Source organism: Sturnira hondurensis, unplaced genomic scaffold (genome assembly GCF_014824575.4).
Source record: "Sturnira hondurensis isolate 20B ecotype Veracruz unplaced genomic scaffold, ASM1482457v3 Scaffold0009719, whole genome shotgun sequence".
Lineage (NCBI taxonomy): Eukaryota > Metazoa > Chordata > Mammalia > Chiroptera > Phyllostomidae > Sturnira > Sturnira hondurensis.
The window spans coordinates 2,943,485-2,962,225 of NW_028082350.1; the positions used below are offsets into that span (position 1 = coordinate 2,943,485).

The 18,741-nt window shown below is 41.7% G+C and overlaps 1 protein-coding gene and 1 pseudogene across 1 annotated transcript; one reads left to right on the plus strand and one right to left on the minus strand.

The window, feature by feature from the left end:
• Positions 1–6,681: 6,681 nt before the first annotated feature.
• On the minus strand, positions 6,682–18,462 carry CD3G (CD3 gamma subunit of T-cell receptor complex). Its single transcript, XM_037057477.1, has 6 exons — positions 18,349–18,462; positions 10,285–10,308; positions 9,631–9,846; positions 8,906–9,037; positions 7,949–7,992; positions 6,682–7,558 (listed from the first exon to the last, which is right to left on the minus strand). The coding sequence occupies exons 1-6, from the start codon at positions 18,401–18,403 to the stop codon at positions 7,493–7,495; spliced, it is 537 nt and encodes a 178-aa protein (XP_036913372.1). The 5' UTR covers positions 18,404–18,462; the 3' UTR covers positions 6,682–7,492.
• On the plus strand, positions 15,707–16,461 carry LOC118994761 (proteasome subunit alpha type-3-like; annotated as a pseudogene).
• Positions 18,463–18,741: the final 279 nt, after the last annotated feature.

An 18,741-nucleotide genomic window follows, 5' to 3' on the forward strand; every position in this document is an offset into this window, starting at 1 on the left:
GAAAATCGAACTGTATGGAAGTCTGACAACCAAGCAGTTAAAGAAGAAACATCCACCCAGACCAGTAGGAGGGGCAGAAATGGGTAGTTGGGAGGAGAGGATTTGCAGCAGAGTGGTGGTGGAGGACTGGGGCAGGCAAGGCTGTGGCTGGCCAGCGAGGCAGCAGCTAGTTGACCTGAGAGGTGGCGGCTGGTGGAGCGGGTGGTCCCACATTCATGTGCATATAAACCGTGAGGAACACCTGGGGAGCAAGACCAACCTTGTAACCTGGGGTCCCAGTGCAGGGAAATAAAGCCTCAAACCTCTGATTAAAAACACCTGTAAGGGTTGAGGCGACAGCAGGAGAAACTCCCAGCCTCACAGGAGAGTTCACTGGAGAAACCCACAGGGACCTAGAACATACACAAGCCAACCCACCTGGGAATCAGCACCTGAAGGGCCCACTTTGCTTGTTGGTAGCAGGGGAAGTGACTGAAATCTGACAGAGAGCAGAGCAAGCAACATTGTTCCCTCTCCACCCCTTCCCCACATACAGTGTCACAAAGCAGCAATGTGGGTTGCCCCACCCTGGTGAATACCTAAGGCTCCGCCCCTTATACGTAGGCATGCAGAAACAAACAAACAAAAAAGGCCCAAATGAAAGAACAGATCAAAGCTCCAGAAAAAAATACAACTAAGCAGTAAAGAGATAGCCAACCTATCAGATGCACAGTTCAAAATACTGGTGGTCAGGGTGCTCACAGGATTGGTTGAATTTGGTTGCAAATTAGATGGAAAAATAAAGGCTATGCTAAGTGAAATAAAGGAAATTGTACAGGGAACCAATAGTGATGGGAATAAAACTTGCACTCAAATCAATGGTGTGGACCAAAAGATAGAGAGAAACATCCAACCAGAAAAGAAAGAAGAAATAAGAATTAAAAAAAAAAAAAGCTCCAGCTTTTTTACATATAATCTACTATCTTTTTTTGTTGTTGTTCTATTACATTGTCCCAGTTGTCCCCTGTTGCTCTCCCTTGCCGTGCCCACCCCTGACTCCCACAGTCAATCCCCACCTTGTTGTCCATGTTCATGGATCAGTTTTCATTTTCTTTTATTCTTTTTTAAATCCTTACCTGAGTATACATTTATTGATCTTAGAGAAGAAAAGAGAGAGGAGGGAGGGAGGGAGGAAGGGAGGGAGGGAGGGAGGGAGAGAGAGCGAGAGAGCGAGAGAGAGAGAGAGAGAGAGAGAGAGAGAGAGAGAGAGAGAAACATCAGTGGATCAGTTACCCCCCATATATGCCCTGACCAGAGACTGAACCTGCAACCCAGGCATGTGCTCTGACTGGGGATGGAACCCTCAAGCTTTTGTTGTAGGGGATGATGCTCCCATCAACTGAGCCACCTGGCCAGGGCACAAACTAAATTCATTAATCTAGTTTCCCAAATATGAAAAGAGCTTTTGCAAGTCAATAAGGAAAAAATAAAAGAATATAAGCCTGTATTTCCAAGAAGGAAAAATAAATGGTTCACTCTTATTTTTAATAAGATGCAAATTGAAACTATACTGAGACCCCTGGCTAGTGTGGCTCAGTTGGTTGGAGTCTCATCTCATAACTGAAAGTTTGCAGGTTTAATTCTCCATCAGGGCACATGCCTAGATTGCAGGTTCAATCCCTGGTCAGGATGTGTATGGGGAGCAGCCATAGATGTTTCTCTCTCACATCAATGTTTCTCTCTCTTCCTCTCTATTTTTATTTTTTTTTGTGGATTTATAGCTTTATTTCCTTGTATTTTTAATAAAATGCCTTTCTTTTTTTATTTTTTAAAATTTTTTAATATATTTTATTGATTATACCATTACAGTTGTTCTATTCCCCCCTTCATTCCCCTCCACCACCACACTCCCTCCCCCACCATTCTCCCCCCCTTAGTTTATAACCACTTGTCTCAAGTTCTTTAGATTCTATATTTCCCCCACTATTCTTGCCCTCCCCCCTATCTATTTTCTACCTACCATCTATGCTATCTTCTGTGCCTTCTCCCCCCTTCTCCTCCTCCCACCCCCCTGTTTCTAACCCTCCATGTGTTCTTCATTTCTATGGTTCCACTCCTGATCTAGCTGTCCTCTTGGTTTGCTTTTGTTTTAGGTGTGGTTGTTAATAACTGTGTGTTTGCTGTCCTTTCACTGTTCATATTTTTCATCTTCTTTTTCTTATATAAGTCCCTTTAGCATTTCATATAATAAGGGCTTGGTGATGATGAACTCCTTGAACTTGACCTTATCTGAGAAGCACTTTATCTGTCCTTCCATTCTAAATGAAAGTTTTGCTGGATAAAGCAATCTTGGCTGTAGGTCTTTGGATTTCATGACTTGGAATACTTCTTTCCAGCCCCTTCTTGCCTGTAAGGTCTCTTTTGAGAAATCCGCTGACAGTCTGATGGGTACTCCTTTGTAGGTGACTGTCCCCTTATCCCTTGCTGCTTCTAGGATTCTCTCCTTCATTTTGGTCTTGGCTAATGTAATTATGATGTGCCTTGGTGTGTTCCTTCTTGGGTCCAACTTCTTTGGCACTCTCTGAGCTTCCTGGATTTCCTGGAAGTCTATTTCCTTTGCCAGACTGGGGAAGTTCTCCTTTATTATTTGTTCAAATAAGTTTTCCACTCGTGGCTGTTTCTTTCCCCCTTCTGGTACCCCTATAATCCGGATGTTGGAACGTTTAAAGATGTCCTGGAGGTTCCTAAGCCTCTCCTCATTTTTTTGAATTCTCATTTCTTCATTCCTTTCTGGTGGGATGTTTTGTTCTTCCTTCTGGTCCATTCCATTGATTTGAGTCCCAGTTTCCTTTCCATCGCTATTGGTTTCCTGGGCATCTCCCTTCATTTCAATTAGTTTAGCCTTCATATGTTCCTCTAATTTGTGACTTTGTTCCTCTAATTTGTGACTATAATCTACCAGTTCTGTGAGCATCCTGATAAATAGTGTCTTGAATTGGGCTTCTGAGAGGCTGGCAATTTCTCAGTCGCTTAGAGTTATTGGCTCTGGGACTTTGAGTTCTTCTTGCACCATCTTTTGGGCTGTTCGTGCCTGTTCCGTAGCAGGATCAGAGCCCTAAAGTGTTCACTAGAACAGGGCAACTAAGTCGCTGGGTTGTGATGTTGTATGTGGGGGCGGGGTCAAAGAGGGACAATGGCTTCCCTCCGCCACCTGCTGCCGCGACCCCCACCAGCACCGCAGCCACCACCGTCACCAGGCCCACGCACCTCACTCCACTGCATGCAAGTGTGCCACCGCTGTCAGCCCTCCACCACTGGGTTTGCCCCCTGGGGCCTGCGTGGTCCGTCTCACTGCGCGTGAATGTGCGACTTTGGTCAGTCTGCCCCACACCCCGACTAGTTCTGGGCTGCCTGCGCTCCTAGGTCTGTCCTGCCCGACCCAGCTCCACTGCTGGCTCCACCTCTCTTACTGTCTTCGTTGAACGGTTCGTAGCTGTTGGACTTCCGTATAATTCTATTTTCTGGTCTCTGGGTGTGTCTTAGTTCTCCAAAACTTTTGTTGTATTGAAACTTGGTTGTGGGAGAAGGCACAGTGCTTCCACCTATGCCTCCATCTTGGTGGAAGACCCTCCCTCTCTCTTTAAAGCAATGAAAGTAAAAGTCTTCATGTGAGGATAAAACTATGTTGAGATGCCACTTTTAACAGATTGGCAAAGATCAAAAAGTTTAATAATACAGTGTTATAATGTGTATGTAGTAAGAGGTACTCTCATATTTGTTTTTGCGAGTATGTATCAGTCCAATCTCTATTAAGTACAATTTGCCGATTTTCATAGAATTATAGTGCAAATTTATTTGGATCCATAATCACATTTATTTGTATTTGTTACATATAGTCTTAAGCATGTTCACAATGACAGTGATTACTAGAAATAAAACTATAAAACTTTAAAAATGTAAAAAAAAACCAGGATACACTTTTGGTCAAGATGGAGGCCTAGGTGGAAACACTGTGCCTCCTCACACAACCAAGTTTAAAGACAACAAAGTTTTAGTGACAAAAACGCAACAAAAACACAGAAAATTGAACTGTATGGAAGTCCAACAACAACGAACCATTCAGCCAGACCAGTAAGAGGGGTGGAGTCAGTGGCTGGCGGAGTGGGGTCGTTCTGGAAAAAGTGGCCACAGGCAGTGGTTGGCAGATCCCAGGTGTTGGGTGGCAACAGGCAGACCCAGTGGGGTTTGGCAGACCCAGCTGGCTGGCCACAGTCACACATCCACATGCAGATAAACCAGGCAAAGGAGCAAGCAGTGAGACAGATCGTGCAGGCTAGGGCCCCAGTGACAGGAATTAAAGCCTAAAAGCACCAGTTGGAAAAACTTTCAAGGCTAAGGTGCTGGGAGAAGCTCCCAGGCTCACAGAGAGTTTGTTGGAGAGACCCACAGGGTCTTGGAGGGTGCACAAACCCACACATCAGGGAGCAGGCACCAGAGGGGCCCGGTTTGCTTGCGGGAAGCAGCAGAGGGGACCGAAATCCCAGAGAGAGTGTGGAACAAGCGCCATTGCCCCTCTCTGACCCCGCCTCCACATATAGCATCACAACCCAGTGACAGGGTCACCCCGCCCTGGTGAACACCTAAGGCTCTGCCCCTCACTGCTTAACAGGCACAAACAGACCAAAACTTTACAGCTCAGGAAGAACAGCTCAAAGCCCCAGAGCCAATTCTTCTAAGCGAAGACCAAGAAATAGCCAATCTATCAGATGCATAGTTCAAAACACTGGTGATCAGGATGCTCACAGAACTGCTTGATTTTAGTCACAAATTAGAGGAACAAATGAGGGCTAAACTAATTGAAATGAAGGGAAATGCACAGGAAACCAATAGTGAGGGAAAAAAAAACTGGGACTCAAATCAATGGAGTGGACCAGAAGAAAGAAAAAAATGACCAAACAGAAAAGTATGAAGAAACAAGAATTCAAAAAAGTGAGGAGAGGCTTGGGAACTTCCAGGACATCTTTAAATGTTCCAACATTCGAATTATAGGGGTACCAGAAGGGAAAGAGGAAGAGCAACAAGTGGAAAAGTTATTTGAACAAATAATGAAGGGTAACCCCCCGAATCTGGCAAAGGAAATAACTTCCAGGAAGTCCAGGAAGCTCAGAGAGTCCCAAAGAAGTTGGACCCAAGAAGGAACACACCAAGGCACGTCATAATTACATTAGCCAAGATTAAAATGAAGGAGAGAATCTTAGAAGCAGCAAGAGAAAAGGAGATGGTTATTTACAAAGGAGTTCCCATCAGACTGTCAACTGATTTTTCAAAAGAGACCTTCAGGCAAGAAGGGGCTGCAAAGAAGTATTCCAAGTCATGAAAAGCAAGGACCTACATCAAAGATTGCTCTATCCAGCAAAGCTTTCATTTAGAATGGAAGGGCAGATAAAGTGCTTCTCAGATAAGGTCAAGTTAAAGGAGTTCATCATCAGCAAGCTCCTATTGTGTGAAATGTTAAAGGGACTTATCTAAGAAAAAGAAGATAAAAAATATGAACAGTAAAATGACGGCAAACTCACAGTTACTAACAACCACATCAAAACAAATACAAAAGCAAACTAAGCAAACAACTAGAACAGGAACAGACTCACAGAAATGGAGATTACATGGAGGGTTATCAACAGAGGAGTGGGAAGGGGAAAGAGGGGGAAGGTATAGAGAATAAGCAGCATAGATGGTAGGTAGAAAATAGGGGGAGGGCAAGAATAGTATGGGAAATATAGAAGCTAAAGAACTTATGACACATGGACATGAACTAAAGGGGGGCAATGGAACAACTGTAATAGCATAATCAATAAAATGGATTTTTTAAAAAACAACCAAAAAATAATCAAATTACAAAGTAGGCAGAGGATCTGAATAAGTGCAGATGACCAACAGGTACATGAAAAAGACAGTTGATATCACTATCATTTAAACTGCAAATTAAAACCACAGTGTGATATCACCTTACATCTGCTAGAATGGCTGTTATCAAAAAGACAAGAAATAACAAATGTTGGTGAAGAGTGAAGAAAAGGGAACTCTTGCACTGTTGGTGGGGATGCAGATTGATGCAGCCACTACAGAAACAGTATGAAGATACCTCAAAAAATTAGAAATAGAACTATCATATGACCTAACAATGTCTCTTCTGGGTACTTATCCAAAGAAAACAAAACCACTAATTCAAAAAGATACACTCACCCTCATGTTCATTGCAGTGTTATTTTCAAACACCAAGAGGTGGAAACAACATAAGTGTCCTTCAACAGAAGTACGGATAAAGAAGATGTGATCTATACATATGATGGAATACTATTCAGCCATAAAAAAGAAAATCTTACCATTTGTGACAACATGGATGGACCTTGAGGGTATTATGTTAGGTGAAATAAATCAGATCATGTTTTTACTTTACTTTTATTTTTGAGAAAACCCAAAATTTGTTTTGATGGCCTTTCTTCTCCATTCGTTGCTTCTGAAACTCTGAGTCTAGTTTTATTTTATTTTTTAAAATTATTTATTTATTTTAGACAGCAGAGGAGGAAGAAAGAGAGGGAGAAAAACATCAATGTGTGGTTCCCTCTCATGTGCCCCCCACCTGGAGGCACAGAATCACAGAAATGGAGATTATATGGAGGGTTATCATGTAATGAAACCCTGACCCAAAACCCAGGCATGTCCCCCGACCAGGAATATGAACCAGCACCCCTCTGGTTCGCAGGCCAGTGCTTAATCTACTGAGCCACACCAGCCAGGGCTGAGTCTAGTTTTAGAGCTGAGGGTATCTCTGCTAGAAGTGCTCCACAATGTATTACTTTGTTTCTGAGAACTAGATACAAACTAGAATAACTGGATTGAAGCAAAATACAATAGGTTCAGAAAACCAAATAATGCCTGGGCCCTGTTTTCCTGGTTGAAACTTTTGACTGATTGAATCAGAACTTTAGACTGTTTGATTGGTTGGTTGAAAAGTTAATATTTATCAGTAGTTTTTAACTAAGGGCAATTTTGCCCTTGAGGGTCACTTGAAATATCTGGAGATACAGTATTTGTAGTTTTCAAAACAGGGGTATTGGTGACATTTGGTGAATAGAGGACAGGGAGGCTGCTAAAAAACCCACAATGCACGGGGCACAGGACAGTATCCCCACCACAAATAATTATCTAGACCAAAATGTTAATGGTGTGGGTGTTGAGAAACACTTACATAGAATTAAGATTAACATTCAGCATTCTTGTTCTGAAAGAATTTAGAGATACACACAGCTTTCATATTTTCTTATGCCAAGAAAATTAGCAATGGCCCTTGTGTTTTTGAAAATGGGCCTCTGCAATCACCTCCCACCCCTACTCAGACTTCATAGCTGCTTAGGGAAAGAAAATAAAATTGGCAGCAGTTGGCAGGGCAGGTGATGCAAAGGCACTGTCTTAGAAATGGTGTGGAAGGACACGCCTGCTCTGAGTGCGGAGCTCAATTTTTTCTCAGCTGGTTTCCTTGAAGGTGGCTGTATTGGTCATCTTCCCGATCCTTGAGGGGCTAAAAAGGACAGCACAGTCATGAGCTCATTTCCCCCATCCTTTAGGAATTAATTTGATGCATGTATATTGAGTGTTTTTTATGTGCAAGGCTTTGAAGTGGGTGCTTAGTGGCCCTGAGGGCAGACAGGAGACAAGAAGATGGAGGCTCTGTATATACTTTCCCTCTCAGTGTATTCTTTAATTTTTTTCACTAGATCCTGACTTCAATCTTGCTCACCCCTTCCTATTTCATTCATTCTACCCAAAGTGATAAACATGCCATCATCTGGTATGTTCTAAGCAGTTTCTTATCTATATAGTGTCTTCCAGGTAACTTGCCCCCTGCCCCCCAAAAGTTTTAAATCATCACTAATTGTAGCAATGTCTCTGTCATTCCCCAATCCATTACCTGGTAGAGCTGGTCATTGGATAACAGAGTCTGCTTGTCTGAAGCTGCACAAAAGATAAACAAAACACATATACACAAGGTAGAATGGATAATAAATTTGATTATACTCATGCAATGGAGTACTAAATAGCAATAAGAATTAGTGAAATACACCTACATACAAGAATACTGGTGGTTGTCACAAGTATATTATTGAGTAAAAGAAGCCACACACAAGAGTACTTACTGTATGAGTCTATGTTACAGAAGGAACAAAAACAGGCAAGTTTTTGTTAGAAGAATTTTTGGTTAATTTTTGATTAATCAATGTTAGAAGTCAGGACAGTGCTCACTTTTGGGGATAGGTAGAGTCTGGAAATGACCACAAGGGGGACGTCTAAGGTATTGGTAATATTCTTCTTCTCCTTTTTTTTTTTTGGTAATACTCTTCTTAAACTGGGTGCTGGCTTAAGGGGTGAGCTTGCTTGTTTAACTTTTTTTTAAAAAAGATTTTATTTGTTTTATTTTTAGAGAGAGGGAAAGGGAGGGAGAAAGAGGAGGAGAGAAACATCAATATGTGGTTGCCTCTGGCACACCCCTCACTAGGGACCTGGCCCACAACCCAGGCATGTGCCCTGACTGGGAATCAAACTGGGCACCCTTTGGTTTGTAGGCTAGCGCTCAATCCACTAAACCCCACCACTGAGTGCTAAGTTTTTTTTGAGCTGTATGCTTGTGATTCATGCACTTTTCTGTATGTATGCTTTACTTCAGAGTTGTTTTTTTAAACACAGAGGAAGTTGGATCTTGGAACAGGTAGCTATGCTGTGAAACACCAGTGTCCTTTTCTCTCACTACAGAGAGCCTCACCCAACCATGGACATTAACAATACATGCCAACTCAATCTCTTTTCTTGGGCCTCTTTTGGTAAGAAGAAAGCTGAGGGGCCTCATATCTCATCTAAGATCATCTTTTACCTCTTGATTGGCGAACTCCATCCTGTCCAGCAATGAAGTACACCCCAACAGCCAGGAAAAAAATGCTGATGATTTCGGCAAAGACAAAACCAGACATGGTGGAAGCATTCAACTCAATGCAGTTCTGACACACTGTGAGGAAAGGGAGGGACAAGCTTACTTTAGGGTGTGAAAGTTGCTTTTCTGAATATTTTTCTCCTGCCACCAGCAATAATGCCTTTGTCTGGTTAGGAAAACAAGCTTCTCCCTCTGTGGGTTGTACAACAAGGGAATTGTCTGGGAAGATCCTTGGGCTAAGAATGCAATGCTTCTTGATGTTCCTCTCTCCTCCAGGAGTCTGTGGAAGCCCATGTAGTCTTATTACCAGGAACTATGTGAAACAGAAGAAAGACTAGATCCTCTTCTCCATGTTCAACTGCCTTCAACATCTCACTGCTGTTCACCTTGTAATCTCCTGTTTCCTCTACACACTCTAATTCAGTTTATTTAAATTGCTGACTGCTCCAATACAGGAGGCCTACCCAAAGGTAAACCAGGTTTTCAGGACTGGCTATGTTTTACCAAGAAGCTGGGGGACCTGTCTTGTTATATAATCAAAAAGAGGCAAGCTGAGATAAAGAGAATAGGCTGTTTAGCATCTATTTTATCATTCATTCTGGACAGGAAGTCACCAACAGCAAATACAGCTTAATTTCACAACAAACAAACCAGAGAGGATCACATACTTCTATAATACACTTGGAGTATTGCAGAATTGTTCTTTGATCCTTGACACGAGTATGTCCCTCGAGGGTCCTTCAAACTACTTCCCAGTTTCCATGTATTTCCATTTGTCATTATTTCCTTCCCATCTTTAAACCATGTTATATTTTGATCTCTCAAGTTACAAGTCAGAAGTACTGAACCATCTTGATTTTCATCCACTGCTACCATTGGTTCTCCTAAAAGGGGAAAAGCCATGGTCTGTTAAGGATCTTGCCTTCTTCTCTCTGCCCCAAGGTATCAGAAGAAGATCATTACAGCAGTGCTTCTCCAACTTTAGTGTGTCCATGAATCACATGGGGATGTAGTTAGAATTTCAGGTCCTAATTTAGTAATTCTGGGCAGGGGCTGAGATTCTGTATTTCTAACGTGCTTCCAGGTTATATCAATGATTTTAGTTCATGGGTAACATTTTGAGTAGTTCCTAGCTGCTAGCGTGCTGTTGTTTCTCCTCCAAGAATTGTACAGTTCATTGCTAGTCATGACTGGCCACTGATTTGGTTGACAGTGGAGAGGTTTTTCTATTTATCACACATTATCCTAGAACCACAGTTGTAGGAAGCCATATTTCCATAATTATCTCAGATTATGAGCATAGAAAGAAGCCATTTCCCTACCTTGTTTCCACTGGGCAATAGTACCTGTAGGAAGAGAAGAGAGACAGAGGATCATCAACTGGGCATGGAGTTATTCAGATGCCCTGAGGTATCATTTACATGGCCATTTGAGGGCAAGATGGAGAGAGGTTCTAATCCACAGGAATAATGATATCTAGACCTATGTCCCTGAATTGTCAACATAAATCACCAAATTAAATTCAGGGTGTTGTATGATAAAGAATTTGTCTGATCTGTCATGAATTCCTGGGAAGGAGTTTTTCAACCCTTGGAATTTCAGGAGTGTCTTTATTATTCTTACTGGGCCCTAGAACCATACATATGTGTGTATACTAATGAGATGTTTAAGGATGGGGGCCGATCAAGACCAGCCTCACGATTAGAGAATTGGGACTTTGTGCTCTGGGAGGGGAGGGCCTCTGGAGACTGATTTAGTCACATGGCCAATGATTCAATTAATCGTGGCTATGTAATGAAACTCAGTGGAGATTCTTGGTTGGTGAACACATGAATGTGCTAGGAAGGGGATATATTCTAATTCTAGACAGAGAGGCACAAATCCCATCCTACTGCTGATTTTATTTTTATTTTTAAAATATGTTCTCTCATTCTGTGACTTTTTTTTAAGATTATTGATTTATTCTAAGAGAGAGGGGAAGGGAAGGAGAAAGAGAGGGAGAGAAACATTGACGTGTGGTTGCCTCTCATGCACCCCCTACTTAGGCCATGGCCTACAACCCAGGCATGTGCTCTGACTGGGAATAGAACCTACAACTCTTTGGTTTGTAGGATGGTACTCAATCCACTGAGCCATACCAGTCAGGGCTGGTATTATTTTATTTTTTATTTTTAACTCATAGTTTTTATTTTTTCATTTTTAAAATATATTTTAATTCTACTATTACAACTGTAACAGTTGTAAGAGCATAATTGTACCAACTGTAACAGTTGTAATAGCATAATCAATGCCATTTCCCCCTTTATTCCCCTCTACCCTTCACCCCCCCCACCACGATCATTCCCCCACCTTAGTTCACATTTATGGGTTGTACATATAAGTTCTTTGGCTTCTTCATTTTTTACACTATTCTTAATCTTGCCCTGTCTATTATGTACCTATCATTTATGCTTCTTATTCCCTGCACCTCTTCCCCCATTCTCCCCCTCCCCTTCCACACTGGTAACCCTCCATGTGATCTCCATTTCTGTGAAACTGTTCCTGTTCTCACTGTTTGCTTAGTTCATTTTTGTTTTTGATTTTTTTAGGTTCAGTTGTTGATAGTTGTGACTTTCTTATTTTTGATCATCATCTTTTTCTTAGATAAAAAGATCCCTTTAACATTTCCTATAATAAAGGCTTGGTGATGATGAATTCCTTTAACTTGACCTTCTCTGGAAAGTACTTTATGTACTCCCCCATTCTAAATGATAGCTTTGCTGGATAGAGCAATCTTGGATGTAGGTCCTTGCCTTTCACCTTTCATGACTTTGAATACTTCTTTCCAGCCCCTTCTTGCCTGCAAGATTTCTTTGGAGAAATCAGCTGATATAGCCTATGGGAATTCCTTTATAGGTTCCTCTATACTTTCCTCTTGCTGCTTATAAGATTCTCTCCTTATCTTTCATCTTGGGTAATGTAATCATGATGTGCCCTGGTGTGTTCCTCCTTGGGTCCAACTTCTTTAGGACTCTCTGAGCTTCCTGGACTTCCTGGAAGTCTATTCCCTTTGCCAGATTGGGGATGTTTTCCTTCATTAGTTGTTCAAATAAGTTTTTAATTCCCTGCTCTTCCTCTTCTCCTTCTGGAAGCCCTAAAATTTGGATGGTGGAACATTTAAAGTTGTCCCAGAGATTCCTAAGCCTCTCCTCATTTTTTTGAATTCTTGTTTTTTCATTCTGTTTCAGTTGAATGCTTATTTCTCCCTTTTGTTCCAAATCATTGATTTGAGTCCCATTTCTTCCCCTCACTGTTAGTTTCCTGTACATTTTCCTTTATTTCACTTTGTATAGCCTTCTCTTTTTCCTCTATTTTGTGACCATACTCAACCATTTCTATGAGCACCCTGATTACCAGTATTTTGAACTGTGCATCTGATAGGTTGGCTATCTCCTCACCGCTTAGTTGTATTTTTTCTGGAGCTTTGATTTGTTCTTTCACTTGGGCCATATATATTTTTTCTCTGCAGGCTTGTTACATAGTAAGGGGCAGAGCCTTAGGTATTAGCCAGGGCTGAGCAACCCGCATCACTGTGTTGTGGCACTGTGGGTGGGGGAGGGGTCTGAGAGGGAACAATACTGCTTGCACAGCTCTCAACAGGCTTTCAGTCACTTTTTCCACTACCCACAAGCAAATTAGGCCTTTCTGGTGCTGATTTCTGGGTGGGTGGGTAGTTTTGTGTACATCCTAGGACCCTGTGGTTCTCTCCAACAAACTGTCCTGTGAAGCTGGGAATTTCTCCTGCTGCCTGAACTCCCACAGTTTTTTTTTTCAGTCAGAGGTTTTGAGGCCTTATATCCCTGCACTGGAGGCCTGGGTTACAGAGTCTATTTCCCTCTAAGGGAAATAGACTAGTTGTTCCTAGTTGTTCCTCTGGTTTATCCACATGCAATGTGGGACAGCCTGCTCTGCCAGCTGCCACCTTGCCTACCCCGGTCCTCTTGCTGCCTCCCCCATTGCCCATCTCCACCCCTCCTACTGGTCTGATGAATGTTTCTTCTTTAACTTCTTGGTTGTTGGACTTCCATAAAGTTCAACTTTGTGGCAGTTCTGGTTATTTTTTTATTTTAAATTTGTTGTTGTCCTTCTTTTGTTTGTATGAGAAGGCAAAGTGTATCTACCTACACCTCCATCTTGGCCGGAAGTCTGATTTTATTTTTTTGTAATAAAATTGTGATAGTGTGTATAGTGCTTTCCCGAGTTCTATCAAATTAACAGACTTAAGGGGGTCGTGGGACCATCCAGATTTGTATCTAGTTCATCAGAAATATGGGTGTTCTGGAGACCCCTGAAATTTTGCCTGGCATTTAAAGTGAGGTGGGGTATATCCGGCCAAGATAGAGGCATAGGTAGACACACTTTGCCTCCTTACACAACCAAAAGAAAAACAAGACAAATTTAAAAACAAATAAGCCCTGGCTGCTGTAGCTCAGTGGATTGAGCATGGGTCTGTGAACCAAAGGGTTTCTGATTCAGTTCCCAATCAGGGTACATGCCTGGGTTGTTGGCCAGGTCCCTAGTAGTGGGCACATGAGAGGCAACCACACACTGACATTTCTCTCACTCTCTTTCTCCTTCCCTTCTCCTTTTTCTAAAGAATAAATAAATACAGTCTAAAAAAATAATAAAAACAAATAATAACTGGAACTGCCAGAAAATTGAACAGTATGGAAGTCCAATGACCAAGGAGTTAAAGAAGAAACATTCATGTAGACTGTTAGGAGGGGAAGAGATGGGCAGCCAGGGCAGAGAAGGGGTGTGGCAAGGGTGCAGCTGAAGGACCCAGTGGTTCCACATTTGTGTGTGGATAGACAGGGAGGAATAACTGGTGAGCAAGACAGACCTTACAACCCAGAGTCCCAGCGTGGGAAAAGAAAGCCTCAAAAATCAGTGGGGGTTGAGGTGGCAGGAGAAACTCCCAGCTTCACAGGACAGTTGGTTGGAGAGACCCACAGGGTCCTAGGATGTACACAAAACTACCCACCCACCCAGAAATCAGCACCAGAAAGGCCTAATTTGCTTGTGGGTAGTGGAAAAAGTGACTGAAAGCCTGTTGAGAGCTGTGCAAGCAGTATTGTTCCCTCTCAGACCCCTCCCCCACCCACAGTGCCACAACACAGTGATGCGGGTTGCTCAGCCCTGGCTAATACCTAAGGCTCTGCCCCTTACTATGTAACAAGCCTGCAGAGAAAAAATATATATGGCCCAAGTGAAAGAACAAATCAAAGCTCCAGAAAAAATACAACTAAGCGGTGAGGAGATAGCCAACCTATCAGATGCACAGTTCAAAATACTGGTAATCAGGGTGCTCATAGAAATGGTTGAGTATGGTCACAAAATAGAGGAAAAAGAGAAGGCTATACAAAGTGAAATAAAGGAAAATGTACAGGAAACTAACAGTGAGGGGAAGAAATGGGACTCAAATCAATGATTTGGAACAAAAGGGAGAAATAAGCATTCAACTGAAACAGAATGAAAAAACAAGAATTCAAAAAAATGAGGAGAGGCTTAGGAATCTCTGGGACAACTTTAAATGTTCCACCATCCAAATTTTAGGGCTTCCAGAAGGAGAAGAGGAAGAGCAGGGAATTAAAAACTTATTTGAACAACTAATGAAGGAAAACATCCCCAATCTGGCAAAGGGAATAGACTTCCAGGAAGTCCAGGAAGCTCAGAGAGTCCTAAAGAAGTTGGACCCAAGGAGGAACACACCAGGGCACATCATGATTACATTACCCAAGATGAAAGATAAGGAGAGAATCTTATAAGCAGCAAGAGGAAAGTATAGAGGAACCTATAAAGGAATTCCCATAGGCTATATCAGCTGATTTCTCCAAAGAAATCTTGCAGGCAAGAAGGGGCTGGAAAGAAGTATTCAAAGTCATGAAAGGTGAAAGGCAAGGACCTACATCCAAGATTGCTCTATCCAGCAAAGCTATCATTTAGAATGGGGGAGTACATAAAGTACTTTCCAGAGAAGGTCAAGTTAAAGGAATTCATCATCACCAAGCCTTTATTATAGGAAATGTTAAAGGGATCTTTTTATCTAAGAAAAAGATGATGATCAAAAATAAGAAAGTCACAACTATCAACAACTGAACCTAAAAAAATCAAAAACAAAAATGAACTAAGCAAACAGTGAGAACAGGAACAGTTTCACAGAAATGGAGATCACATGGAGGGTTACCAGTGTGGAAGGGGAGGGGGAGAATGGGGGAAGAGGTGCAGGGAAGAAGCATAAATGATAGGTACATAATAGACAGGGCAAGATTAAGAACAGTGTAAGAAATGCGGAAGCCAAAGGACTTATATTTACAACTCATGGACATGAACTAAGTGGGTGGCAGGGGAATGCTGGTGTGAGAGGGGATGTAGAGTGGAGGGGAATAAAGAGGAGAAAAAAATGGGACAATTGTAATGGCATAATAAATTAAAATATATTAAAATAATTTAAAAAATAAAAAACTCACAGACACAGAGAATTTTGTAATGTTTGTCAGGAAAAGGGGAGGTGGAGGAGGGTATAGATGGGTAAGTGGTGATGGTCAGAGACTTGATTTGGGGTGGTGAGCACACAATACAGGGTACAGATCATGTAGAATTGTGCATCTGAAACCTATATAATTTTGTTAATCAGTGTCACCCCAATAAATTCACTAAGAAGGCAAAAAAAAAAGAAATTGAGGGTAGACACACTCTGCTGGTTATAGCAGGATGAGCTCAATCAGCATTGAATATGACCTGTTAGCCTGTACATTCTATCCTGATGGAAGAGTTTTTCAAGTTGAATGTGCTATGAAGGCTGTGGAAATAGTAGTATAGATAATGGAATCAGATGTAGAGATGATGTAGTCTTTTGGGTAGAAAAATTAGTCCTTTCTAAATTTTATGAGGAAGATTCCAACAAATTACTTTTTAATGTTGGAATGGCAGTAGCAGGTTTGTTGGCAGATGCTCATTCATAGCAGATATTGCAAGAAAAGAAGCTTCCAACATTAGATCTAACTTTGGCTCTGACATTCCACTAAAACATCTTGCAGACAAGAGTGGCCATGTATGTACATGCATATATACTCTACAGTGCTTTTTCCTGCAGTTTCATGTTTGGGTCTTACAGTGTGAATGCTGGTGCACATCTCTATATGATTGGCCCATTGGGTGTTTCATATGGTTATTGGGGCTGTGCTATTGGCAAAGCCAGGCAAGCTGCAAAGACAGGAATAGAAAAGATTCAGATGAAAGAAATGACCTGCTGTGATGTTGTTAACAAGTAAAAATAATTTATATAGTACGAGATAAAGTTAAGGATAAAGCTTTTGAACTGAAGCTTAACTGGGTTGGTGAAATAACTAAAGGAACACATGAAATTGTTTCAAAAGATATATGGGAAGAGACAGAGAAATATGCTAAGGGATCTTTGAAGGAAGAAGATGAGTCAGATGATGATAATATGTAACATTTCAGCATTATTTTTAAATTTGTAATACAGTTCCCAAACTGTTTTGCCTCTTGGACTATTACATACCCACTGACCAGTTTTCATTACATTTTGTCTTGTAAAAAAAATAAAGTGAATGTAGTTTTGTTAGTGACTCTGCCCTTGATCTATGGGGTCTGATGCTAACTTTTAGCATTGGAATTATATTGCAGTCTATTTAAGGGTACTGATTGTAAAGTCTGGAATCTCTTCTCCTTCAGCAGCTAAAGTAGTGTGCATGTACTAGCTAAAGCCTTTAGAGGTGAGTTCTAAAATCTTCAGTTTTGATAATCCATTTCTTTTAGAAACCCTGAATGTCCCAGAGGAGTTAGCTATTTGTGATCATGGTATCTCCCCTGCCAGGTAGGTATAGGAGTTAGCTATTCAATAGATCCCAAATTTGTGTCCAAACCCAGAATAGTAGAGTTGTATGGTAGAAGTACTATAGAGATCTAGCTCTGGAGTTCAATTTAATTGGATTAAATTTAATCCCCTCTCCCTCTCCTTCTCCCTCCCCTCCCCTTCCCCCTCTCCCTCTTTTTGTCTTTTCTTCTTTTCTTTTAATCTCAGAGGGTAAGGTTGTCTTTTCTTCTGTGCTCTGGACCCTACTCTTGACTCTGTCCTTTCAATATCAACCCCAGGACCTCACTCTAGTCAATATCTACTTCTTTAGAAATGTGCTCAAATTTCTTTCACACTCAAAAAATTTCTTCTTAGACTGTACTCCCCTCCCCCCATTTACCGCTGTAACCCTCCTCCATTCTCACCCAAACTTCTTTAAAGAATAATCCACACTTGCTTCTCTTTATCACCTTCTCTTTCCTTTCTATTCATTTCCATTTGGCTTCTAATCACACTACCCCAAGGAAACTGCTCTAAATCATCAATGAACTCTATTTTGCTGAGTCCCACAAACTTAAACTTTCAAATATATTCTTATATTAGTGGATAACTCCTTAATATTTCATACTCTCAGTGAATTTCTCCTTTGGAAGCTTTCTATTTCTGTAGTATCCTTTGTTTCCATAGTATCAGACTCATTTGATTATTTCAGCTCTTTGATCACTCCCTTATCTCTTTCCAGGGATATTCTTTCTCTAGCTACCCCTTAAAGGTTGGTATCTTTACAGTTCCACCCTAAGTACCTCTTCTTCATATCTAACATAATACTTCTGTTATTTCAACAACTTTCATGGTGTTAGCTTCCCCCATTGAGTGGAGAACCACCTCTAGTCCCAAATGTAAATACTGGCTCAGTTCATCCACTTCTAGATGGATATTTACAACTGAATATTCATGCAGGAATCTTATATTGCACCTTACACTCAATCTTGAACCACTGAAACTTATTTCTCTAAGCAGTTTATGATTTCTTTAGGGCAGAAATATATGAATTCTCATAGGGCAGATTTCTTTTTCATTTATATCTTCCTAGTTTATTACATAATAGGACCTCACTGTATTTGTTGACTAGTGATGGAACTGACCAACTGAATGAATGTTTCACAAATCTAACCCCAACTCTCAGGTAAAAAAACCCAAAAAGCATACACCTTTTTCGTTCAGGTTCCTGGCCTGCGTCCTTTTGGGCTACATTCAAACCTAAGATGGCGACGTCCAGGTTCTCTCTCTAGCCAGCTAAGTTCTCTGACTTGATTTCTCAGGAAATAAGGACCTCATCTCTCTCATGGGACACTGCTTCTCTCTAATAGAGAATAGTAAGAGGCTTCATTTTTGCCCTGTCTTCTTTGAACTCTAAGGTAACAGCTGAGGTAGGCTCAAAGTCAGCAATCCCAATATTCTTGTCCCCTAGTGGCCTCTTACTCTGAGTCTTTCTCCAGGCTGGCAGAACTCCTAAGTGAGCCCTTACCTTGAAGAAGAGAGATAGCCAGGATGAGGCAAGCCAAATGCTTCCCCTGCTCCATGTTAGTCTCTGTTCTTCTCTCACTGATAGAAGTACTGAGCAGCCTCTATCACCAGCCAGCCAGCCTGTGAAATAGCTAGCCTGTCTCCGCCCAGCATTCTTAAGGCTGGGGCCCCTGCAGGAAGGCAAGAACTCAGAGTCTCCACCCTCGGCTTCAAGTGTGGGCAGCTGGAGCCGCAGCAGGGCTGCAGGTGCAGATGCCTCTTGATTTTTCTTTAAGGACTGAAGGGTGGGAGGTGGTGAGGAGGGAGAGGGAGAGAATGCTGGATTCCCATCTCAGAGACTTCGGCTTGCATAGAGAACAGCCTTGGGTGCTGGGTAGTAAATGACGTGGGCTCC

Coding starts and splice junctions, on each gene's coding strand:
- CD3G (XM_037057477.1), bottom strand. CDS start 18,403: ATGGAGCAGGGGAAGCATTTGGCTTGCCTCATCCTGGCTATCTCTCTT. Junction 7,993..8,905: donor TGGAGTTCGCCAATCAAGAG/GTAAAAGATGAT, acceptor TCTTTTGTGCAG/CTTCAGACAAGCAGACTCTG. Junction 7,559..7,948: donor CCAATGACCAGCTCTACCAG/GTAATGGATTGG, acceptor TGTCCTTTTTAG/CCCCTCAAGGATCGGGAAGA.